The sequence below is a fragment of the Diaphorina citri genome, unplaced genomic scaffold (genome assembly GCF_000475195.1).
Source record: "Diaphorina citri unplaced genomic scaffold, Diaci psyllid genome assembly version 1.1 scaffold818, whole genome shotgun sequence".
NCBI lineage: Eukaryota > Metazoa > Arthropoda > Insecta > Hemiptera > Psyllidae > Diaphorina > Diaphorina citri.
In genome coordinates, this window is record NW_007378250.1 from 52,173 (window position 1) to 79,510 (window position 27,338).

Sequence of the window (27,338 nt, forward strand, 5' to 3'; positions counted from 1 at the left end):
TACTACGTTCTTTAAGACCTTTGATATGCTGTATCACAAGTAGGGGGTTCTCATTTAAGATTTTAAAGTTGGGCCCCCTGGTACCGATCCTGGCTCCGGACGAAATTTGGCGACTAGGTACTTCAAAAAATGGTATTTAAAAAGGTAAAACCCTACCTTAAATTTCAGCTTCTCATCTTTAGCCGTTCAAAAAATATTCAGGGGTCCCCGAACTATATAAACACTCTGTATATCTTTTGTGTTTTGCGATTTCCTTAAGGTTGAATAGTCCTCGAGATATTTATTATTTTTATTTCAATTAATTTACTATTCATAAAAATGGTCATTTATTAATTATTATTGGGCAATATGAGGTTTTAAGAGCACCTTGGAAAATTAATGAACGTTTGTAATTAAACAACTGAGCGTCTTCATTTGTTAAAACAATCAGATATGATTTCAGACATGGTATGCATATTTTGTCGTCAGTTGTTACCTATGGATGCTGATTTCATTCTTGGTCATTGTAAGCGATGTTCGAATATGCCCAGACCAGACAGTTCTCATTTGTATGTTTGTTTCAAATGTGGATATCACCAATACAATAGTGACAGAATGAAGAGACACATTCGTACACACACGGGCGAGCGACCATTTAAATGTGAATTTTGCGCTCACAGTGCGACGTCCAAAAGCAATCTGAAAATGCACATCATGGTTAAACATCAAAATGACTTCGTTTGAAATTACTAATAATTAATAATATTAGTAATCGCAAGTCTGGCTGAGGGACTATAAACAGAGAGTAGATCAGCGTCTAGCTAGGGGACTATAAACAGGGAGTAGTATCATGGTTAAACATCAAAATGACTTCGTTTGAAATTACTAATAATCAATAATATTAGTAATCGCAAGTCTGGCTGAGGGACTATAAACAGAGAGTAGATCAGCGTCTAGCTAGGGGACTATAAACAGGGAGTAGACTAGTCCAAATTTCCTCACACTATATCTATAGCGAAGGTTGAGTGCGAAGGGCATCCCACTCCGAAAATTTTGTTTAGCCAAAAGCAGTTGGCCTCAAAGCGATCACTCTAAAGCTGATTGAGAGGCCGACGACAAACGCCGACCCCATCTGAACATGGGAAAAGGCGAAGAAGAAGACAAAGAAGATTCTCTTGAAAATTCCTCTCTGTGGAATTCTGCATCACCTCTAATTCCATTTTCAACCGCTAGAGCACCAAGGTAAAAGGTATGCCTTGTACTTAATCTGTACCTTTTTTCTTTGTTTCAGGTAAATTCAAATTTACAACGTTACATGTGAATCGTATTGGTAAGTTATTCTGAGTTCCATGCGCTTTGTCAGTGTAGTTTTTATATACCACATTTTACCATTGGTTAATGTTGTTCCAAAATACAAAATTTGACCAAAGCAAATTTTCAAGCCTGAAAACTGGTAGTACCCTGCCAAGATTGACACACCCCCCCCAATAGTAATCGACTCCTCAGTGGAAGGTAAACTAGGCGAGGTTATCGCCAGAGGCGTTCTCTTCCACCTAACCCTTAGAGCTCCATTATTATCTCAAATAAGTGAAGATAAAACCCACGCCCTCCTGTTTACCAGGAGTCACCGAGGCAGGTTTAATGTGCAAGTTTGACGAATAATTTTTCCCCCTTTCTTTCATTATCTCTTCTTGAAACTCAAAGGTTTTAATATCAATATAAAAATTTCAATATTTCATTGGATTCATATTATAAATTATTTTAATCCAACTTTATTTAGGGCAAGAACACACATTATACAAGTACCTATAGGTTTAAACGACGAAAACAAAAAAAAATCATCGCGTGTTGTATTTAGGGGTTGTTGACGATAAAAAGTGCCTTTGGGATTCTCCACCATGCATGCGCAAGACCATCCTAAGTTATATAATTTTAAAAGGATGAAAATTGTGCCTTGTGTTAGCATTTTTCCAAACCTAGAGCTCTGAGGCAATACCTTCAGACCTACTTCTAACCGCGGTGATTTTATATCTCGCTTTCAGAAATTTTTGGAGAATGTCAATTTTGTCTGTACTTAATCTTGCTAGATGAGCAAAACCTGCTTAATCATTGTTCCAGTTGTAACCAAAGGCCGCCATCAGATCAAATTTTCAAGTTCAATTGCTACTATGCACGGTGCGACTACCATTCAAATAGGAGGTCCGACATGGCGAAACATTTGAGAATACATACCGGCAAACGGCCGTACATTTGCAATTTGTGTGGCTATGCGTTCGTTAATAGTAGTTCTCTTAGAAATCATATTCGCACACACACAGGAGAAAGGCCACATAAATGTAACCAATGCGAATATAAGGCCAATAGTTCATCCGATCTTAGACGCCATGTTTATCTGATACATAAAAAGAAAATTTAAAATATATCTTACAATAATATGGAAATTATAGATCCGATTTTTACCAAATTGTTACAGTTGCGTCCTTGGACCATACCGGGATAGCATACCAAATTTCATTCCTCTACGACAAACCGTTCTTGAGATATTTTGTTCACAACATAATATGGAAATTATAGTACTGAAAGTATAGGCGCCTTTTCCTATATCTTACAGAAAGGTATTAGTAAAGTATAGTTCCTATAATAATAGTTTTTAAAAAATCATCCTTTTAGAGTAATATGGAAATTATAGTACTGAAAGTATAGGCGCCTTTTCCTATATCTTACAGAAAGGTATTAGTAAAGTATAGTTCCTATAATAATAGTTTTTAAAAAATCATCCTTTTAGTTTAGAGTAATCCAAACACCCTGTACGATTTAAATAATCACATTTTCCGATTTTCCCGATTTTGAAAATTTGGACCGATTGCAATACTTTCATTACTAGTATAGCTCCGCTATACTGTAGTAATAGAAAGTAAAAAGAACTCCAGACAAGATAGTTTTACTTTTTTTTATCCATGTTTAATTTCTGTTTTCAATTTCCAGTGAACTGACAGAAGCTCAAAGGCAAGTGGCCATGTTCGCAGAGATGATTCACACTGCCTCACTCATACACGATGACGTCACACGTGTTAGTGCGTCAACTTTGCCTTGAATCAAAGTCAGGGACATGATTGTATCGATGACTCGATGTGTGTTTATCATTTGGTCACTTAAGGTACTGCCTTCACGTGATGTGATGTCATTTGGGCATTTAAGGTAGAAGGTAGAAACACACTGCCCTCACGTCTCGTGAGCTAACGTGACGTGAGGGCAGTGCAGGTAGCTATCGTAAACGAATTCACCTATATTATGGGAGAACTTTGAACGAAATCTTTCTATTCTTCCTCTACGTCCTATTTACTACAAGACAAAAAGTAATCAAAAGCGGACATTTTTGCGCAGGAAACTCAATTTTACAAAACAATAGATACCTACTTTCCTCTAATGAAAAGATATCCCTATGAAAGAGCAATGGGACGTGTAATATAAAATGATTATTTCCCATTTCTTCTCTACTCCTCGTACGTACGTTACGTACAGACCATGGGCTAAAAATCACTTTTTTGACATCAGGGGATCCCAAAACGGATATTTCCAACCATTTCCCGATTTTGAAAATTTGGACCGATTGCAATACTTTCATTACTAGTATAGCTCCGCTATACTGTAGTAATAGAAAGTAATAATTCCAACATATTCTCTAATCTGATAAAATATTCCTATCGGATTTGAATTGAGAGCTTTAGACGAGACACTATAACATGGATGAATTGTAAAACAAGAGAGATTCGAAATGAACTCAAATGTGATTGAATTTTCTTGTTTAGGGCGTGCAATGTGTTGTGGGTAACATATTCGTACGTAGAGGGGAACATGATAAATGTCAAAATAAAAGCCTCTGTCTGCACGAAAAGAAAAACAAGGAATGTGTATTTCTTGTCGAGCGTTTGAAAGCTGTCGGGCGAGAAAAAAAAAAAAAAAAAAAAAAAAAAAAAAAAAAAAAAAAAAAAAAAAAAAAAAAAAGGGAAAAGGGGGGGGAAAAAAAAGAAAGGGGGATTCGTACGTAGAGGGGAACATGATAAATGTCAAAATAAAAGCCTCTGTCTGCACGAAAAGAAAAACAAGGAATGTGTATTTCTTGTCGAGCGTTTGAAAGCTGTCGGGCGAGAAAAAAAAAAAAAAAAAAAAAAAAAAAAAAAAAAAAAAACTAGCGAACTGAAACGGGAAAGAGTGTGAGTAAAATTGAGAAGGAGTTTGCGAGAATTTGAGAAAGGTGTGAAGGCAACAGAGGAAGAGAACTTTATAAACTTGAAGAAAACTAGGAACAGGGGGTTAGGGCCGGGTAGGGTGTGGACTGGTGTAGGTATAGTGTTTGGGATAATTCTTTTTAATAACGGAAGAGGAAAAAATGAAAGAAAAAGACGAGCAGTGAAAGGTTGGAGATTGATTTATTGGGTAAGTGAACAGGATAGAGAAGACTGATGATAGAGGCAAGAAGATAAATAGGTGTACACAGTAGCTAGAGGATGCATTAAGAGTAAGGTACTGATTTATTTTCCCATCATAATATTCAATGTCGTGTGTAAGTTGTTTTTCTTGTAGAAAAAATGGCAAAGGAATACTTCACTGAATGTCAGAAAATAAATAAATATAGTGTGCTCGTATGTGTGAGGGAAAGTTAAACTTTTCTTACCTGTGAACTCAACATATTATTTACTCAGATAGGTTATAAATCATGAATTATTATGACAAGGATCTGTGTATAGTGAGCCAGATAGTAGAAAGCTTCTTTTTATAACTCAAACGCACGGCGGGCCAAGTTCCGATAACCGATGCAATCACGTAATCAGTAAGGTGAAAAATCAGAAAATGGCTGACATTTTTGAATAAGAACTTCGCCTTATTCCTCCTGTTTTTCAGGGGGATATGATAAAACATCAAGTATCATCAGAAGACATATCAAATATCATCAGTCATCACAGATAGAACACTCCACTTTGAACACACCTAATTCTTGTTCCGAGTATAGTATCCAGTGTCCTTTATCCTAATGGCTAACTTGTTTAGATTTAAGGGCAGTCTTGAGAGATACTTCGTTATTAGGGCATGAACGGAGAGTGGATACTTGAGTCTAACTCTAATTCTAAAGCGTACAGACTCCATACCTCACATAACTCCTTCCTGTCAGGAACAATGAATCCTTCGCTTTATTTATGTTTTTTTATATATTTTTAACCCTCTCTCCATTAACTTCATTGAGATTTCCGCTTTCGCCTGTAGCTTGGAGCTTGTTTTATAATACAATGTTGGTTTATAATAACAATGTTTCGCTATTACACTCTTCTCTATTACAAACCACGAGTATTTTCTTTCATAATAAAACTAATGCTGGTAAGAAAGTCAAGTAGGTAGGTAGGTACATAGTTTGAAAAAATAATCGTTAAACATACATTTGACTCTCAGTTCAAAAGTTTTGACAAATGGTCCGGTTCAGTACGGGAATTCCTAAGTAATAAATGTGTTTAGAAACAACAAAATAGTTATCCGCCTTTTAGAGCCAATTCAATTAAGATTTCTCTCGTCAATAGTCAGTAATAAAATTTAAACAGGTAGGTAATATTATTACTAAATTTAAAGTTTTTATTAACCCGAAGATAGCACACTGTATTGTACCTTAATAGAACATGTTTCGTTCTAAACTAAAATTGAAACAAAAGGTAAAGAACTACGAACGAGAATTGGAAGAAAAAAATGAAAAACTTAAGCAAAAAGATCGGGAAATTTACGAGACAAGATTATCGTTTTATAATTTCAAAAAAGATTCAGAGTCTTTAATAATGAAGAACAAAGAAATCATTGGAGCTCTTGACAGAAGGCTGGATTCTTTGGAAAATTGTATGTTGAAAAAAGAAAGAGAAGCGATTTGCTTAGACGATCAAAGAAAGAAGTTGGAAGAATTGTTTGAACGACTCCAGAGAGAGGACAGTGCAAAGACAATTGTTCTTAAAGAAAAGGAAAAAAATATCGAACTACAGGAAAGTAAGCTGAGAAAATACAAAGAAATTTTAAAAAACATGGAATTAGATGTTGAGGAGAAAACAAAAAATATAAAGGAATATGAGAAGAAGATAAAAGTTATAGAAAACAAATTGAAAAAATGCGAAAGAAGTTTGGAAGATAAAAACAAAGAAGAAACCCATTTGAAAAGGGATATTGAAAACAGAATTAAAGAGACTTATATGTTAAAAGAAACACTTTCGAATAAGAATAAAGAGACCATAACGTTAACAGATGAATTGAAAAATACAAATGAAGAAATAAATAAATTAAAAGAAAATATTGAACTAAAAATGAGCGAGCTTAATAAAGTTGTAGAAGAAAACGAAAATTGGAAGAGACAAACTGATATTTTGAACCAAAAAATATTAATTTTAAATTCAAACATAGAAGATTTTGAACTTGAAGAAAAAAACAAGAAAATAAAAATAAAGGATCTCCAATCTGAGATTATCCTAAAAAATGATGAAATAGAAAGGTTGAGGAAAGATATTTCGGTACAAATAGCGAAAACCCATCACCTAGATATCAATCAGAAAGAGATCATTGGTCAGCTCAAAAAAGAATTATATGAAAAAATTGTTGAAGTTGAACAACTAGAGAGAGACATTTCAGTTCAATCAAACAAATTTGATGAGCTTGAATCCAAGCAGAAGGTATTAATTGACCAACTTCAGAGAGAACTAATAACTAAAAGTAAAGAAATTAGTAGTCTAGGAGACAAAATTTCTTTAGAAAGAACCAGAAACATTGAGCTTGAAGTCAACCAACAACGTATGCAAGAATCGTTGGACAACTTGGAAAAAATGTTAGATAACAATAAAAAAGAAATGCTCGAAAAGAACCAGGAGATTAAGTCATTACAAAATAATATTTCTCGATTATGTAAAATTGAACAGAATGTAAAAGAAGCCGAAAGTAAAATATTCAATTTGAAAAATGAAGTGGAAGAAAAAAACAATATTATAGCAAACTGCAAACTTGAACTTTCTGATAAAGTCAAGAACATAAACAAATTGGAAGTATCAATTGATATATTAAATTCTGATATTGAAGCTAAAATTGAATTGATAAAAAAGTTAGAATTAAAGTATAAATCTCTTGAAACTGAATATACGAAAAAAGAACAGTGTGATATTAGAACATGTGATATTGAAGATGAGGTCATAAAGTTGAAAGATCAAATCACTTATTATGAAAAACTAATAAATCTTCAGAGTGATGATATGGAAAACATGAAAAAGAAGCTGATAGAATCAGATCAGCTATACAGAGAAATGGAAGTAAAATATAATATTGACATAGAGCACATAAAAGATCAATTCTCCAAATTGGTTGAAAGTAATAACATGACAATACAAAATTTAGAAACATTCAAAATTCAAGCACTGGAAAACATGACTCATAAAGATGAAACTATTAAAAAAGTACAAAAATTATTACTTGAAAAAGAACTTGAAGTCTTGAATGTACAGGAAGAACTGTTTGTCTTGAATAAAAACTTTGAAGAGAAGAAACGTCAGAATGACATACTGGAGTTCAAAGTTAACAAAATAAATGAATTGAAAAACAAAGAAATTGAAACTATAGAAGAAAATGTAAGGAAACAATTCAAAATAATAAACGATGCATATCAGTTTGAGTGTGAAACTAAAGAGTACGAAGAGGTAGAATTTATCAGAAAACTTGAAACGTGTGTTTCTGAACAAATAGCAGATCATGAACTCAAACTGAAAATGATTGATAATTTACATGAAACTGTTGAAAATTTAGTCTTGAACACAAATGAAAAAATTGATGTTTGCGGTCTGAAGATGAAAGATAGCAAACGACATTTGGAAACATTACAAAAAATTATAACTGAGCAGCAATTTCACATTAAAGACATCAAGGATGAATTGACGAAAAAAGACACTTTGTGTAACAGACTAAAGGAGCAGATGGCTAATTCTATACAACAAATACAAGGAGAACTTTCACATATGGATTTGAATGCTAGAGAAACATTGACGAAATCATGTACCGATTATGATGCTGTGATACAATTCATTTGTGACTACATTCATGCCAATAACGAAACAATGAGTAGACTCAATGAAGATTTGAAAAACAAAGACGATACCATTACCAATCTCGAAGAAAAACATCGAAAACTCTTAGATAGGATTAAGGTAGTCGTCATTGCAATAACAAATACAAAACTTGCATTTCTAGAACTAAGAGAAGAAACTAATAAGTTAAAAGGTACTTTAGTAGGTTCAAAAAAATGTGGAGTGAAGTCGAATGATAGCAAGAGTAAAATCACTGAAATATTTCAGGACAACTTATCAAAAATATCTGAAGAAAATAGTGAAAATGTTTCAAAACTTGATGGAGCGGCAGATTTGTCTAATCAAGTTGTAGCTAATCTAGAATGTGAAAATATCGCTTCTCAATTACAATCCCTGTGTTCTGAAATGGCATCTATTCGAGAAGAATATGAAAAAATTTGTCTTCAAGCCACTTTTGAACAACCTTACCAATGAAATTTATAAAGTACAGAATCTCTTCACACATGATTTATATATATATAAAAAGGAACATTATATTATAAGATTATTGTTTATCTACCTAGATATCAAATTAAAAAAAAAAATAGGTCGACCAGGTTTGGATAAGTCCTTCTATGGGAACAGACACACAGACAGACACCGAAGCGAATACAATAGTCCGTCCCTATACCTTTTATTATTATATACTATTGTAATTTAATAAAGGAAGGACGGACTAAAAAAGTACCTATTTACTACAAAAAATGAATCTAGGTAGGTAGGTAGGTTTTATTATCTTCAGCATCCTAAGTACTACCCCAATAGTAGCCCAATGATGTTTAGAAATTATTTCACAAAATGCTTACTTGTATAAGATACAAGAAATACGAAACAAATGATAGAGAATAAAACCAGCCTCTCGAAAGCAATTTCACTTAAAAACATGAAACTGAGAGCCATAAATAATGATTTGCTTCTAATGGAGAAAATCATAGGAAACGTACATACTTTACCTTTATCTGGAAATAGACCTCGAGAGAGCAATATTTGCCTCCCTATAAGTACTTTGCAAGATTTCCTTATGCCTCCCTATACTTTGCGAGGTTTGAATTTTCCGTTTAAACATGGGCTTTGTGTAGGCACAATGGCTGTTTGTAAGGGACCTCAGTAAACTTGAGCAATAGAATTTATACATGCTCTATTGGACAGGGGGTTTCTTATTCAATGTTGGGGGCATTTATATGAAGCTTATACATGACCAAGTAGTTAAGTAGGTACCTATACAAGTATACATAGGTAGGTATTTTTTATTTTTTGACGCTATTCAAAATATGGAAATTCCTGCCTCGTTTCACAAGTTTATTTCTCATGACCTTTTTTCAAAGAGAGAAAACATCAACAATAAATAATAATAATTATTTGCAGAAAGGTAGGTAGGTAGTAGGTAGGGTAAGTGTACCATTTAGAGAATGAAATTGAAATTAATACCTCCCTGTAGACAGGACTATGCCTTCGGATAACATCATGACGTGAACCTAGTGGTCACGTTCTAGTCAAATGTTATTACGATATGTGTAATCATTATTCCAAGTCACTCCAAGGATGTAGGTGGGACTGTAATACCGTAATGGTACCACCACTCTTCCTACCTATTTTTTTAATCGATTAATCTCGGGATCTAGAAGTCGTAGAAGAAAAAGAAAAATTCCGTTGCCACTCTTCCTACCCCTTGTCTCCCAACGTGTTCCCATTGATGTCGAAGCAATAAAGCCTAATTACAATAGTTATTGCACCCTTAGGAACAATCCCCGACCCTTCTCAAACCCCGCTCGTACCTCTTTCCGCAAAACTCGCCCGATGCATTCACAATGACATCCCCCCACTCAAGATAATAACAATACCTTTTCAATAACCCTTGTCTGAGCGTTTACTGGGTGTAATTCAGGAAAATTTGAGTTTGCTTCAATGGGATTTAAGATGAGTAATGGTTAGTGCACACGGTGGATGCCAGTATGCCTATACAGTCTAGCTACTGGTTTCTTGTACCTGCCAATGGTGTCCAGTAACACTCCAGTTCCACAGTGCACAATGACAGTGCAGGACGTCCAGCACTATCAGATTTTTCCATCAGAAAAATAAATATCGATGTCAGATCGTCTGATCGATCAAAATCCCAGATTTTTTCCACACATGATCGGTTCCCAATGGAAAATTAAATTTGTAATAGGTAAGTCTGATATGTAATTTCTAATATCTGAACATATGTGACTTTCTTAAGTTCACTTTTCGTTACTAATCCTGTATTTTCGAATCTAAGTACACGTTTCATTATAACTTATCTTCTAATGCTCCTATTAGAAGAGAATAATTCGTTATCATTGCTGCCAGGACACCCTATAATTAAAAATTATTTACTATGGACTTCTAGGATAGGTACAAGAGGACATTTCAGTTTCATTCGAGTGGGGATCGGGGTACAGGGTACAATGGGTACATGTACAATAAACTATTTCAGTCCCCATTCAGATTAGTTTATCTACATGGGAGTACTTACTACTTACCCATTATAAATATTTGACCATCAGAAATTATTCCACTCTGAGCTCTCTATATCGACATTATTCAAATGTTTTGTTATCCTATAGGTGATTCATGATATTCATGATAATAAATAATACATATATGATTATAATGATATTCATGCCATAAACAAATTCATGACATTTTATTAACTTAATTCGTGGAAAATAATTACCTCATTCAGGCGACCTTTATGATTGAGTGGGTGGGATAGTGTTGATGCTCTCGAGCGCCCTATATAAACTTCAGACTTGCACACTGGAGATCCCGAGATCGATTCCTGTCAAAGTTTTTTTCGGTCTGAGACAATAGCTTTTTTTAATCATTAAGCCAATGAGTTCTGATCCGACAGGTTCATAATCTAGATTCTTTGGATTCCTTTTTATTGCATTCATTGGATTCGTTTTTTTTTTTATTTATTTTTTTTTTCTTTTTTCAAAATGAATCTGGATGAATTAGAGCTTCAGACAAAAAAATCTCTAATGATAAGCTAGAGGAGGGAGAAGAAGAATAATTATGAAAGAAGAAGGAGGAGGAGGAGAAGGAGAAAAAAAAATAGACAAAAAGTGTTTTATCGTCCATATTTTCTTGTTAAACATTGTTTAACGAAACAGCTGTTTTATACGGCCCATTAACACTCTTAAAGCTTAAGCATACCCATCCCATAGTATGACCCTACTCAGGCTTTGGGACCCAATTCATCGTTTTTCCTTTCATAATGCATACGTATATGTATATCGGCCAAGAAGGTCTTTTCCTTTTGAAGAACTCTCAACTCTTTGCAGTTGACGCAGATCTCAAAGTTATTAGGTTTCAGCTAAAGGCTCTCGAGTCTTGTTTGACGGAAAACCCTTCATCTATTCTCTCCTTATTCTTCTCTTCTCTTCTTCCTCCCATTTTTCCAAAGTTTTTCAAGTTTTCAACAAGCTGGGTCCGTCCCTCCGGGAATTTTTTGGCCCGTAGTTTATTCGATCGTAGTAAAAGAAAATCAGTACCTATGTGCCTACCTAATTTGTTTAATATTCACTTTATTGTTATTATTGATTTGATTTTAAATCAAGACTAGAGCCCGTTCTCCCTTTATTCCTTTAAGTCACCCATCCACTTATTGGCCTTGCTCGGCGTAACTTAACATAGGTGACGCTAAAACCGGTCTTAAATTATCAACTATCGACTGGACTGAAATTATCGACTGAAGTGTTATCTAAAACTTTCTCGCTTTAAGTTCATAGGTCGTCGCGACAAATTTCAAGATCAGAGCTCATTTTTGTTTTTGGGCTAGTCTACTCCCAGTTTAAAGTCCCTCAGCCAGACTAACGAAATTTAATAATAACAGAAAAAAGTAATATGAGAAAATAATAAGCAAACTCTCATAGGAGAATAATTTTATTTGATCAGGAGAGAGGCTCCCTACTTGGGAGAGTCAGGCCCGTGACTATACAAAACAGTACGGATATTTCTTAGGCGTTATGGAAACCCATGAATCAGTGTTGTGTGAGAAAATGTGAAAAAATCCCCCAAAAACCAGTTTTTTTGGCTTTTTGGTTTTCTAGGCAAAATTTGCACCACCGCTTTCGTGTTCCTGGTAAAAAGACCTTTAATTTGATATATAGGTCGACCAGGTTTGGATAAGTCCTTCTATGGGGTCAAACAGACTGACGGACAGACACCGAAGCGAATACAATAGCCCTTCCCCTATACCTTCTTTTTATTACTATCGTAATAATAAAGGAAGGACGGGCTAAAAACAAACAAGTCTGTAGACAAAATGAATGTAGCCCTGAGGAGAGTAGCATGACGTGATGCTCCTAACTCCTAGTTCTATGACTTTGTGTAGGTAAAGTAGTAGAAGTATTAGGAGAATAGAAGATAAAGGAGATCTCATGGGGAAATCCTTTATCAGAATGAGAATTTATTCAGGAGGCAGGTAGGTACTCGCCTAAATATTCAACACAGATTTAGCCTGATATACCTACATGCTAGCGTTGGACATCATCCACTACCAACATCATAGGTGTACAAATAATAATAATTAATTATTTTTATTTGTGAACATAAAAAAAGCAAAAACAATTCATCATCATTATTTTGATTTTTATGATTTCATGTAGTCCCAAATTTTCAACATGAAATACCTCTTGTACTTTAGGATAGGTACATATGAGGGTAGAGTTTGCGAAGGCAGGCTATTTGGATAGGATTGTCGAAGGAGGGTAAATGGGTAGGATTGGCGAGGATAATTATTTGTTAATCAAATTGAAAATTCCCCCGCCAGATATTCATTAGTTAATAATTTTCAAAACATATACAGGGTGGTCCGAAATTCACGTTGAGTATTGGTAATAATCGGTCGCGGTTTCCATTTCCGCCCGGGGCGGATTTTATCCTAAGGTCCGTTCTCGGAAAGGCTAACTTTTTACTATCCTGTCTTCCTTCCCTCTTTACTTCCAGGATGATAAGACCTTAACTGGTACCGTTTCCCCTATCAAACCTCTAAAAAAAAAAAAAAAAAAAAAAAAAAACCCTTAAAAAACAATTCTATCGGTACAAAAGCCCGTCCCTTATACCTTTTTTTATTACTACCGTAATAATAAAGGAAGGACGGGCCAAAAAACGAAATACCTAGGTATCCTCTCCTATCAAATATCATTTTCTATTCTGAGCAAGCTCTTTGCTCTTCTTCCGCTCAAAAATCTGAAAAAAAAAGAGAAGGAAATTTTCGAAACTCCTTTATCTTAAAAGAACATTAGAGTTGTAAGTACGTTCAATGAATAACTTGACAGAAAAAACGAAGGAGAAGAAGAATAAGAAGAAGGAGGGGGAGGAAGAGAAAAAACTGAAAGAATTTTTCTCTCTTGTGAAAATATAAAGACAAGATTAAAAGACTCCATGGAGGTGAAGAAGAGGGAAGATTTGAGAATTAAAAGGAAAACAAAAGTTACCTAATAAAATTTATCGTCACCTAAAAAATAACACTTCTCAAATATTTTTCGAAGATGAGTTTTAGCTTTTTTAAGAGGTTTGTACCTGCTAATGTCTCATCGTCCTGAAGGCGAACAGAGAAGGAAGACAGGATAGGAGAAAGCCAGCAGTTCCGAGAACAAACATCATCTGTTTAGGATAAAATCAGCCAGGGCGGGAATCGAACTCGCGACATAGCGCTTACAAGGCAGACGCGCTACTCTTCAAGCTAACGAGGCCTTACACTTATAAACAGGTACTTTTACTAATAAATCATTCCTACTGTCCTACCACTTCTGAAACGTTTGCAAAATCTTCGATACAAGCTGTAAGAACTAGGAAACAAGCTGTAGGAAATTCAATTATTTCAGCCAGTCTCTAAAAATAAAATTTCTGTCTTCAATCTTCTGTCAACTCAGTTTAGCTCGAAGCGAGAACAATCAGGGAAGAAAGTATCCAAATAATAAGTCTCTAGCTCATACGGTTCCCGAGATATTTGTGAATTACACCGAAAACCGCCAAAAAGAGGCCGAAATGCCGCCAAGCGTTGCACCGATCTTAACCAGAAGTTTCGTGTCGCATCCTTGTCACATTTACAGCTGCATGCCAAATTTCAAGTCTCTAGCTCTTAATACCGTTCTCGAGATATTTTGTTTACAGACAGACAGACAGACAGACACACACACGGACCCATGGCTGAAACTTTGGATTTAGGCTCTAGGGACCTCAAAACGTGTTTTGGCATCAAAAACTAACCATCGAAAATTTGATCCGATTACATTACTTTCCTTCCTATAGGATAAGGAAAGTAAAGAAATGTGTAAATAGAAAACTCTGAGGTTCAGACAAGGCGTAGTAGGTACGGGTTCGAGTTTCGAGACATATTATAGGGGAGAGGGATTTACTCCAATTTGAATGTGCGAAATAAAACACAGCAAACATCGCAACGTAGGGAAGTTTGAAGAAAAAACTTCAACAAGCCTGAAACGTGCTTTTTTTTATTCCTTAGCAGAAATAATAAGAGTGATGCCTGGAAGAAAAGAAAGTAAAAAAATTGCGTTCCTTTTGGCCATTTTACAAGGGAGAGGAAGACGTAAACTTTCTATTTATTATTATTATTTTCTCAGGAAGGAAGGGGGGAAATCTTGGAATTCTTGTCTAGCTTAATGCTTCCTTTCGCATTTTGAGCTTTCCTTTCTTGGACAGAGCAAATTGTCAGAGGGGGGAAATGCTGTCGTTATACTTATCCCCCACAAAAACACAAATGTGAAAAAAAAAAGCCAAGTTCCTATCCAAAAATTTCGGCCTATAGAGAGAGAGAAGAGAGAGAGAGAGAAGAGAGAGAGAGAGGAGAGAGAGAGAGAGAAAGAAGAATAAAGGTCATTTTCCACGGGATGTAATTTCCTCTCCCTCTCATTGCTAATGTTTATTAAGTTCCAAGTTTTAAGATTGAACCTTTACCTACCTCTATGTACCTTTTGTCTTTAACTTTATATTACCTTTTTCCTGCCTCATGGAATTACCTATTATTTACTTTTGAAATCAAAGTTCAACTTTTTTTCAGAACATGTGAAAGACAAGACGAGAACTACACTTTTCTGAACCACGGATATTCTGACTTCAACTCTGGGTGCAAACTATATGTGCAAATAAAGCCAGTACCTAATTAGCTAATTAACTATATTCTATTTCTATTCTATTCTGTTTCAGGTGGTGATGTGTGGGTGTTGTCCATTCGTAATGTTCAAGCCAATGATTCAGGGATCTACATTTGTGAACTCAACACAGATCCTGTCTCGCAAACCTTTCATCAGCTAACAGGTAAAATAATCAAACGTAGGAAGTCAGCTCCCATGGCGTAGTGGTCACTGCGCTCGCCTTGCACGCGGGAGACCCGGGTTCGATTCCCGGCGGGGTCAAGAAATTTGTATCATGCAAATGATTGATACCGTGACTGGCTGTTGCGGGGCCCACTCAGCCTCGTGAGGAAAATGAGTAGCTATGTAATATAATGCGCATAGCGACCGGTGCCAGCATGGTAGGTAAACATTGGATTTTAGGATTATTGAGATATTGGAAAAATCCTACAATGCTGCAGTGAACACCAAAGTTGTGACATAATAACACAAAGAAACTGCATTTACATTACATTACATTTACATTTACAACATAGATTTACCTCGTCAATCGACGTCAGGTCGACTGAGATAATTTTACCATCGATTGATGTCGACTGACACGTCCACAATGCCTCGACAACATAGATTTACCTCGTCAATCAACGTCCGGTCGACTGAGATAATTTTACCATCGATTGATGTCGACTGACACGTCCACAATGCCTCGACAACATAGATTTACCTCGTCAATCAACGTCCGGTCGACTGAGATAATTTTACCATCGATTGATGTCGACTGACACGTCCACAATGCCTCGACAACATAGATTTACCTCGTCAATCAACGTCCGGTCGACTGAGATAATTTTACCATCGATTGATGTCGACTGGCAGTGAGGCCACGCCCCCTGCTTATAATCACAACTACACGGACTGCTGTGTTGCCAGTAATGTATCGGAGGAGTGTCGGGGCTTCTGTAGCATTCAGAACATACTGGATGGTACCACGGGTCGGGATCCGGAACACTGTGAGGCCGACTTCCCCAGCATCGTCAGCTGTATGTCAGGTGAGTCAAAACACCCCGTAATCTTTCCATCCTGTGAAAACTTCAATTACCTATGTTCTTTTTTCTCTGAATAGTCAAGAGGACCTGAAGGCTCTAATTTTAAATCCTATTCGGGCTGAAATTTTCCTGATCGAGTTTTCTGTGTCTTGAGTGGGTAACTTGAAATATCTATTAGAGTACAATCTTCTAAAATGTAAAAAGTACGACAAAAAAGCATTGTATTAAAGTAGAGTTTGAAATCCTTCCAGAAGAACTGTAGGATTATCTGGGTTAAGTTGTACTGCTTTTGTACAGGTTTTGACGTCGCGTCATGTTCTTGACTGTTTACATGAGTATTTTCGTAAAATCGATCAATCGATAAAAATTAACTTTACATTTTACATTTGTTGCGGCACCATAATGACTTAACCTCGACTTTTAATGGACATTCGTGCAATGTTTTTTCTTTATAATAGGTATAACGTCATAACATTTTCAAAGTGAGAAATGTAAAGTGCAAAGTTCCTTGTGGAATTACCCCTAGCTAACCATCTTGTGTGCTTTCTGTTCAGATTCCAGGGTCGGACACATCCACCACAGTCATGAACTTGGTCCCGTTCACCATGTACGTTCTAAGTGAGAAATGTAAAGTGCCTTGTGGAATAACCCCCAGCTAACCATCTTGTGTGCTTTCTGTTCAGATTCCAGGGTCGGACACATCCACCACAGTCATGAACTTGGTCCCGTTCACCATGTACGAAGTCAGCATCGTAGCCAACAACAGGCACGGATCTAGCATGCCATCCCTGCCTGTACGAACCCTTACTATGCCCCCGGGACACAAGACCTCGCCTAAAGGTGTCATGGCGCCCAAACTACCTGACATCAAGGCTTGTTGTGTCAGCAAGAATGTGACACATACCAAGTAAGTTCCCCCCTTACTTATATTAACCAAATTTCCATGTTCTTTAACCCTAGATTAGTCACACTTACCAATAAAGTAAGCTCTCGTTGACTCTTTATTCAGACGTTAGGTACTTTCCTTGTCCGTACAATAGGAAATATGCATAATGGTAGAAGGGGCCGACATACCTAGAGGGATTCGCACAGAGCTACAGTGGTTGCATAGTTAATTAGATGCAGTGATTCATTGTCACTTGTGAGGAACATGAGTGATGCATAATAGGAGACAAATAATGACAGCAAAGTACCTACAGACAGTATAGACTGTTGAAAATAATATTTATAACAGTAATATAGTGAGTGTGATATAATATAATGATAATACAAGGTGAGACCTTTTCCAAATTTTCACACAACTTCTGCAGCAGCGTGACAGCGAAAAAGGAAGAACCGCGATTTTTCGAAAAAGACTGGCCTAGTTCAGGAGAATCTTACCGCTTAAAGTTTAAAAGCCAGAAAAAAATAATATTGAATAAAAAATAGTTTTGGTGTTCTTTTTAGAATTAGAGGCATTGAAAAAAGCATTTATTTTATAGGGACTCGTACAGTGCCTACCCTGGAAAACACCCCGTAATCTTTCCATCCTGTGAAAACTTCAATTACCTATGATCTTTTTTCTCTGAATAGTCAAGAGGACCTGAAGGTTCTAATTTCGAATCCTAGTCGGGCTGAAATTTTGCTGATCGAGTTTTCTGTGTCTTGAGTGGGTAACTTGAAATATCTATTAGAGTACAATCTTCTAAAATGTAAAAAGTACGACAAAAAAGAAGAAGGAGAAGAAAAATTGTGCACCTAAAGTAGATACCTATACCTGTAGAAGAAATTAACGACTTGTAAAGAACAATTGGGGGGAGGAAAGGACTTTGGTTTGGGTCCCAGAAGTGACATACATTGCTAAACGTATTGAGAAAACCCATTTGTAAGATTAATCTCAAACAAATTAATTAGTAGGGAACAAGCTGGGCCCATCCCTCCGGGAATATTTTAGCCCGTAGTTTATTCGATCGTGATTAGAGAAAATCAGTACCTACCTATGTACCTATAGCCAATTTGTTTAATATTCAGTTTATTATTACCTATTCTTGATTTGATTTTTCGATTTTACTTTCATGTAATGATTTAAAATCAAGACTAGAGCCCGTTCTCCCTTTATTCCCAATATAAGGTTCAAGTCACCCATCCATAGGATCTCTGAGATGATGTTTGTTTGATTATTAGGGTCAAATCTTGTATATAGTCCATCTGTTGTGTAGGTATTGTTAGGTACTGCGATCTTGCAGTAAATCTGGTTTTGTTGTTATTGTTAACTACTGGATCTTGTAGCCTTATCTAGTTTTGTTCTTATTGTTCGGTACTCATGATCTTGCCACTGTGTTCTGTTGTTCAGATTCTCGTAACCACGTTCCGTGTTGTATGGACCAAGGTATTCCCGACATTTGTCAAGATGTGTGCCGAGGAGAGTACACTCTCATCACGGACAATATCAAAACTCACTTCTCCTGTTCTGCCTACACGGAGCAAACACTTACCTGTATCGTCAAGGGCATACGTAAGTAAAAACTGAATAATGACTTAATTTCAGAAAGATTCTAGGTATACCTATGAGTACCTTTTTTTATCAGTACCGTACGGTAAAGCTCAAGAAGGCCAAGCGAATTCGAAGCGAAGACGAAACAGAATTTTGAGGTTTCCCGGTATTTTCTTCAGAACCTACGATCCTCAAGCTTACAAATGTCCAAGTCTCTGAAGAAAAATTCAATTAATAATAACAACAGTAACACAAGTAAATTAATAATGGCTAATTTTTCAAAGGAAAAAAAACGAAATTTAATCTTCTTCTTCTTCTTCTTCTTCTTCTTCTTCTTCTTCTTCTTCTTCTTCTTCTTCTTCTTCTTCTTCTTCTTCTTCTTGAGGTGCCGTCTCCGTTCCGGAGGTTGGCAAACATCATGGTTATTCTACACGTTATCCATAACGTATAGAAGTATTAGATTGAGGTGCCGTCTCCGTTCCGGAGGTTGGCAAACATCATGGTTATTCTACACGTTATCCATAACGTATAGAAGTATTAGACTTTTCCCATGTTCAGATGGGGTCGGCGTTTGTCGTCGGCCTCTCAATCAGCATTAGTGTGATCGCTTTGAGGCCAACTGGTTTTGGCTAAACAAAATTTTCCGAGTGGAATGCCCTTCGCACTCAACCTTCGCTATTGATATAGCGTGAGGATTTTTGGGCTAGTCTACTCCCAGTTTAAAGTCCCTCAGCCAGACTAACGAAATTTAATAATAACAGAAAAAAGTAATATGAGAAAATAATAAGCAAACTCTCATAGGAGAATAATTTTATTTGATCAGGAGAGAGGCTCCCTACTTGGGAGAGTCAGGCCCGTGACTATACAAAACAGTACGGATATTTCTTAGGCGTTATGGAAACCCATGAATCAGTGAGCAATATTTCTTTCTTTTGTGTTGAACAACTTTGCGAATTTTATTGTTCTTCAGGTGTAGGTAGAGATAGGCACTAGATACAAAAACATTTTCAAGTTCACATTTTTTTAGTAATTTATTAGGGAATTTTCAGGAACCTCTAAAACTTTCCATCCACAAAAAGCTCTATCTACTATCGTGCCTCTTTATCATCAGTACCTATGTTATTTGTTACCTCTATAGCAGGGTTGTCCAACCTTAGGGCTCCCGAGGGCCGCAAGAGACCAAGGTATTCACGTCTTCGGTACACAAACGTAGAAGGTGTGATTTTCGTTCATTTTTTTAGGCGGGCCTTCGCGGGCCGCAAAAATGAGCTCGCGGGCCGCGGGTTGGACAAGCCTGCTCTATAGCTTTCTCCCGTATTGTTTGCCTCTCTTGTATTTGCTCTTGCGTGTGTGTTTTCTATTATTTTTGCCAATCTTTCTCCGGCCCTCTTTCTCTCTCTTCATTCTACACTACTTGTATCTCAGTGGACTCTCTCTTTCATTTCTCCTTCCTCTCTCCCTTCCTCCTCTCCCCCTCTTTCACTCCATCTCTTCCCCTCCCCGTCTCCCTTCCCCTTTTCCATTTCCTTCTCTTCCTCCCCTCTCTCCGGCCCTCTTTCTCTTCATTCTACACTACTTGTATCTCAGTGGACTCTCTCTTTCATTTCTCCTTCCTCTCTTCCTTCCCCTTCTCTTCTCCCTTCCTCCTCACCCCCTCTTTCACTCCATCTCTTCCCCTCCCCGTCTCGCTTCCCCTTTTCCATTTCCTTCTCTTCCTCCCCTTCTCCTCTCTTTTCCTCCTACCCCTCTTCTCCTTTCGGATATTTCCCATGTTATTTCTACGGGGAGTTTTTGATTAGAAGAGGAGAAGCCGAGTATTAAATTCGTTGTTATATCGTATGTGATGTGGTGGTGGGTATACGTTATTACAATCGAGATATAGGTAGGGAGATGGACAAATATTTACTCTGGTAATAAACTCCCTCCCTGGCTCCCTGGAGTTCATATAAAACTACCTCCCACCCCCTCCTCCTTGATGTGATGACGCAAGCTATTACACCTCCTCTTAAGGAAGCATAAAATAGTCGTAAATAATGTAACATGGAGGTGTGGACAGGATGTGATAGGAACAGTTTTATATGTTGGAACGGTCGTGGTTTGAGTTTTTCTTCATAGGCTAATATGTTCCAGGGTTAACGTCATTGTATACTCGTATGACTATTGACTACTAAGGTTTTTAGTGACCGGGGTTTTACCCTCCGTTCGGAGACAAGCTATCGGCCTACTCACAATAACCTTACCCAGTCTGAATAGGGCCGAGAAAAGCTAACATCACGCGATTGCCTTGCCTAGAGTGCCCTAGAGGGTCGGTCACCCATCCGGATACCAACCACGCACAACGTTGCTCAGCTTCAGTGATCCATTGGATTCTGGAGCATGCATCGTGTTATTGAGCGCTGTTGGTCAGACGGTCCTAATTTTTTATCCGGTACTTAGTTTTAAACTTTACATCGATCATTTTGCCTTGTGAAGTAGTTATAGGAGAAGCTTGATATTGTGGAGATGAGGACACAAACATATTATGATTCTATAGCATAGCGTATATTAAACCCCAAAAAATACCACTTCGTGGCATAAAAAAGACCCCGCCAAGTCGTTCCTCCCAAAATAAATCAAGTGCCACAAAAAATAAGTGGGTAGAAGGGGCCGACATACCTAGAGGGATTCGCACAGAGCTACAGTGGTTACATAGTTAATTAAATGCAGTTATTCATTGTCACTTGTGACGAACATGAGTGATGCATAATAGGAGACAAATAATGACAGCAAAGTACCTACAGACAGTACAGACTGTTGAAAATAATATTTATAACAGTAATATAGTGAGTGTGACATAATATAATGATAATACAAGGTGAGACCTTTTCCAAATTTTCACACAACTTCTGGAGCAGCGTGACAGCGAAAAAGGAAGAACCGCGATTTCTAGTTCAGGAGAATCTTACCACTTAAAGTTTAAAAGCCAGAAAAAAAAAATTAAATAAAAAATAGTTTTGGTGTTCTTTTTAGAATTAGAGGCATTGAAAAAAGCATTTATTTTATAGGGACTCGTACAGTGCCTACCCTGTATTATGATATAATTATTTCAATGAAAAGAGTGGGTGAGTAGTTAGGTATGCAAAATGTTCATGTAGACACATTTGTACATTTACGTTTATTATACACCATGTTCAATTAAAACTCAATCAATTACATATTTCCATCATCTGACGCTGATTTCTGATTAATCATGCGGAGTGTTTCTAATTATTTTTTAATGATTATTTATTTTATTATTGTTATTTGCTTTCAAAACTGAGAGAACATACCTTATAATTAGCTACATATGTATTGTGCTATGGGAACTATGTAAACCTAGCTTTGTTTTCAAAATAATAATTGCAAACATACAAAAGACGAATAAGAGGAAGAAAAACAAAAAGAGGAAGAAAAATACAGTGAAATCCCCCCTAAAACACATTTGACGTTGAAATTTCAACGCCAAGAAGTTATTTTCAAAATTAGCATTATTTAGACACCTCGTTGCTCTTCTTGTTGTTTTCAGTTGTCTGAACAAGCTGTGTGACCCAGTGGAGGCAGCTATTGCCGAAGTTACAGATCTCATGATTTGTGCTCCATGGACCTCTCAAACTTTCTCCTGTCTCACTAACGGCATTGATCATACTGATTGCTGCAAGTCACAAGGGCTACCCGACTCCTGTCTTAACCTCTGCTCAGGGAATATCACACAGATTGACTTCAGCTATTTCAAGTAAGTTGCCCAGGGAGTTATGGACAGGGTGGCGCAGAAGTAACCTGGTAAAGTTAAAATTGAATAACTTTCTTTGTGATTAATATTTTTACTTTCTATTACTACAGTATAGCGGAGCTATACTAGTAATGAAAGTATTGCAATCGGTCCAAATTTTCAAAATCGGGAAATGGTTGGAAATATCCGTTTTGGGATCCCCTGATGTCAAAAAAGTGATTTTTAGCCCATGGTCTGTACGTAACGTACGTACGTACGTAACGTACGTACGTACGTAACGTACGTACGTACGTAACGTACGTACGTACGTAACGTACGTACGTACGTAACGTACGTACGTACGTAACGTACGTACGTACGTAACGTACGTACGTACGTAACGTACGTACGTACGTAACGTACGTACGTACGTAACGTACGTACGTACGTAACGTACGTACGTACGTAACGTACGTACGTACGTAACGTACGTACGTACGTAACGTACGTACGTACGTAACGTACGTACGTACGTACGTACGTACGTACGTGCGTACATACATACGTACAGACCATGGGCTAAAAATCACTTTTTTGACATCAGGGGATCCCAAAACGGATATTTCCAACCATTTCCCGATTTTGAAAATTTGGACCGATTGCAATACTTTCATTACTAGTATAGCTCCGCTAAACTGTAGTAATAGAAAGTAAAAAATCTGGTGTGAACATCACACGACTTTCCTTATCCTATTGAATGATGCTTATTTGAGTGTTCTTTTACCCTAACTTTTACAATATCTCTAACCGTTTTGTCGCTATAGCTGAAAACCGCCAAAAAACGGTCGAAATCTGTCAAAAGCGGTCAAAATACCGCCAAGCGCAGCAAACATCTCAACCAAACGTTTTGTGTTGCATCCTTATCACATTTAAATGTCCGCCCAGACTTTTTTCTGAGCTTACCTCAAAGAAAGAGTGTATGTCAACAAACTTAGGACTCCCCAAGAGCTGAGGAACAACGTTCGAGAAGTTCAAGCCCTAGAACCAAGCATTTTGAGCGAAAATGTGCGAAAAAGCCCGAATATGCGACATTGAATATGGACAGCATTTTCACAAACTTATTTTTCATGAGTAGTATAGAAAAAATTCCCCAACCCTCTAGAATCATTTCATAAAATAAAAGTTGTAAAAAAGAGAATAATTATTATAAAAATATAGCAGGAAAAAATTATCAGGTTACTTCTGCGCCACCCTGTACTTCGCAGTTCCATTCAAGATGGATTTAAATTTAAAGTTTTTTTACCCAGAATAGCCAGCCTAATTAGCTTGGTTAGTAACGCGTCTGCCTTGTAAGCGCTAGACCGCGGGTTCTCGCCTGGGGTGGATTTTATCCTGAGCGGAGAATGTTCGTTCTCGGAACGGCTGGCTTTCTCATATCCTGTCTTCCTTCTGTCTTCACTTTCGGGACGATAAAATCTTAGCAGTTACAGTTCCCTTTATTAAACTTTTTTTTTATACATCTCCCTCTCTTTCATATTTTCAGGTGTGTTAAATACATGAGTTCCTATTCAAACTGTTTGCTGCAAGGCTACGGGGTGGTTCCATCAGCTCCTCACAGAATCAGTGTGTCTAACATTGACACCCGCTATGCTATTCTACATTGGGCGCCACCACGCACTCTACCGGAAACTGTCAGGTACTAACATTATTCTTTTGATTTTTTTGTCAATTTACAACTTTTGCTCTTCACATTTCACAAAATATTGACGTTACAGCTACTATTATAATGGTTGTGCTAGGTTTTGCAAGGCAATTTTTCTCTAAAAGTACGTCATTACTTGCACACTTTGGTTTGTCCGAATCCATCTCGCTTTAATTTCCGATATCTGAGTTCACCCTTGAGGTAAACAAACGAGGTACCTTTATATTTCATAAAGTGTGCCTCTGATCACAGGTACTACAACGTGTATCTCCGGGAGAGTGAAGACGTCTATGAGAAGCTGGTGGAGGTTGAGTCACCCTATATATTGGAGAATCTGAGACCTGATACAGAATATGAAGTGTATGTAGAAGCTGTCAATATGCATGGCGCTAGCGAACCTTCCGAGAGAATATTGTTTACAACTCTCAGCTTGGTAAGTTATAACCTACCCAGTATGATGTGATAAGTTGGTGGTTTGTTGAGAGTTAGGTTTGGCATAATCATGTAAAGATTCAAAATTCGCATGACCTTTTAATGATTAAAATAGAAAGAAGACATGGTGTACCGTTTAAGAAAAATCTCAATTTATATCTAATCTACTAGTGGTGTGCCGTGAGATTTCCAAAAGGGAAACCTATAAACCCATGTAAAGTATGCCCTAAAAGTTTCTGTCCAGCCCTCTAATAACCAAGGACATAAAGAGGTCTGTGTCCGATCTGCTGATAATCTTAGAATTAAGGTTTGACTCCAGAAATTCGCTCTATAGTCGTCTAACCTCATTCATGTTTCTCACCCGATATGATTTCAGCATGAGGAAGACCTTGAGGAAGACAACCAAGGTTACAATGTCACCGCATGTTGTATAGAGGCCGGGGTCAATGACCTGTGTAGTCCTCTGTGTTCTTACGACGCATCCATGTCGCAATTGAAAACCCTGGCGCCTGTATGTGCAGGCGAGGTGCATAAGATCCTCCGGTGTGGTGCAGGAGGTAGAAATCACGGTGGTTGTTGTACAAGACGTGGGGTGCCCCCTAACTGTATGTCCATCTGTTCCGGAGTCATTAGTGGGGGATTCATGGAGACCGCGGCCCAGTGTATTCCCTACATTGGCAACATTGTACAGTGCTTTGAAGAGGGTGAGTATCTACACTTGACAACACTGTAGTGAAGGCTGGAAAGTCGGAGTGTTACGTTACCTACTACCTGTTTGATATTTGATCGCAGCGACCAAGTTTTAGATACTTATCTATTATGGCACCGCTGTAGTATTGGCATATCATTAGGAGACCCCCAACATATCCATTCTTCCAGATACGAAAATTGATCCTTTTTACTTCCAATTTATGGCGTCGCATCGCGTTGGTGGTAATCAATGCGTCAGTAGGTATGAAAGAGATTTCAAGGTGTTCTCGAATGACCTGCTTTTCGATTTACCGCTTATTTCTTGAATGTGAATGTGTAATAAATTTATTCATTATTATTTTTATCTTACTTATTTGTTTATTTATTTTTTATTTATTATCTATTATGGCACCGCTGTAGTATTGGCCATTAGGAGACCCCCAACACATCCATTCTTCCAGGTACGAAAATTGATCCTTTTTACTTCCAATTTTTGGCGTCGCATCGCGTTGGTGGTAATCAATGCGTCAGTAGGTATGAAAGAGATTTCAAGGTGTGTTCGAATGACCTTTTTTTTTCGATTTTACCGCTTATTTCTTGAATGTGAATGTGTAATAAATTTATTCATTATTATTTTTATCTTACTTATTTGTTTATTTATTTTTTATTTCCAGGCACTGGTTTACTCCCCGGTCCTGTGAGAGAACTTCACGCTACTCGTCTCACGTCTACCTCAGTGACACTCAAATGGGAACCCCCTCAATCTGGCAACAACTCCACCATTGACTACGTGGTACATTATCAGAAGGTGCATAACATTTCCATGTATGAGACTGTACTGAAACTGGATCAGGTATGTAACCAAGTGTTGAAAATACAAACTTAGAATTAACTTGAAAACTAACCTATTTCGAGTTTGTATTTAGGAAATTTGCAGCAGATATTATTTCTATTTCATCAACTTTACGAAAAATTCATAATTTCAGCAACTGCGAAATATTTTGAAATTCTGTAGTCGTTGGTAAAAATCTTAAATTTCATGTACCTACCTATGTACCATGCAAGTACCTGCATACCTTCTTATCTCAAAAAAAAAAAAAAAATCCCGTGTTCTACTAGGGTAGGTTTACGTAGGTATCTAATATCTAAAAAAAAAAAACCTGCAGCAGATATTATTTCTATTTCATCAACTTTACGAAAAATTCATGATTTCAGCAACTGCGAAATATTTTGAAATTCTGTAGTTGTTGGTAAAAATCTTAAATTTCATGTACCTATGTACCATGCAGGTACCTGCATACCTTCTTATCTAAAAAAAAATCCCCTTTTCTACTAGGGTAGGTTTACCTACCTAATATCTAAAAAAAAAAACATTCCTCCGGTAAGGTACTTTTTGTATGAAAATGCAGAATATGTTGTTAGATCAAGCACGAGAGAAGTTAATCTAGCTTTATGACGTGTAGAAGATAGATAAGGGATTATTATTATTTATATATACATACCCAATATACATAAATAAGGAAAGTAATAATAGTCGACTTTTCAGTGGAGGTGACGTAAACACGTTGCACTTTCTTCAAACTTACCCTTAATTAAAACTCTATGAAAAATCTGGTGTGAACATCACCAGGGCCGGATTAGCCCCCCGCGGGGCCCGGGGCAGTTTCAAAGGCGCGGGGCCCCCAGTTTGGGCTGATCGAACTTAAAATTTTCAGCGCCGCAGGCGAAATTTTTCAAAAAGTAGGTAGATATGTGCCTCATGCTTTGTCACAAGTTAATTTTTGACGTACCTAATTCGTAGATATTTTCTTATCCTAATTTTCGCTGAACGCTAAAGTGAGCAAAATAAAATAGAGTGCCGCAGGCAAAATTTTTGAAAATTTTGCTAGATATTTTCTTATCCTAATTTTAGCTGAACGCTAAAGTGAGCAAAAAAAATTAGGGCGCCGCAGGCGAAATTTTTGAAAATTTTGGTCCACAATCTTGAAAAATCCAGTCTCACCAAAAGTAAATTTTTCAGCGCCGCAGGCGATTTTTTTTTT

The 27,338-nt window shown here is 37.0% G+C and overlaps 2 protein-coding genes across 2 annotated transcripts in view; both read left to right on the forward strand.

Moving 5' to 3' along the window:
• Positions 1-5,356: 5,356 nt before the first annotated feature.
• Positions 5,357-8,598, forward strand: LOC103512277 (uncharacterized protein PFB0765w-like). Its single transcript, XM_008477031.2, has 2 exons — positions 5,357-8,189; positions 8,337-8,598. The coding sequence occupies exons 1-2, from the start codon at positions 5,646-5,648 to the stop codon at positions 8,541-8,543; spliced, it is 2,751 nt and encodes a 916-aa protein (XP_008475253.2). The 5' UTR covers positions 5,357-5,645; the 3' UTR covers positions 8,544-8,598.
• A 3,499-nt stretch (positions 8,599-12,097) lies between these two features.
• The window catches only part of LOC103512284 (Ig-like and fibronectin type-III domain-containing protein 1), a 30,243-nt gene continuing 15,002 nt past the window's right edge, over positions 12,098-27,338 (forward strand). The window contains exons 1-9 of the mRNA XM_026825790.1: positions 12,098-12,122; positions 15,300-15,450; positions 16,103-16,275; positions 18,605-18,770; positions 22,290-22,496; positions 24,016-24,168; positions 24,427-24,607; positions 24,983-25,310; positions 25,971-26,149. Coding sequence (XP_026681591.1) covers positions 12,098-12,122; positions 15,300-15,450; positions 16,103-16,275; positions 18,605-18,770; positions 22,290-22,496; positions 24,016-24,168; positions 24,427-24,607; positions 24,983-25,310; positions 25,971-26,149 — 1,563 coding nt within the window. The remainder of the gene's footprint in view (positions 12,123-15,299; positions 15,451-16,102; positions 16,276-18,604; positions 18,771-22,289; positions 22,497-24,015; positions 24,169-24,426; positions 24,608-24,982; positions 25,311-25,970; positions 26,150-27,338) is intronic.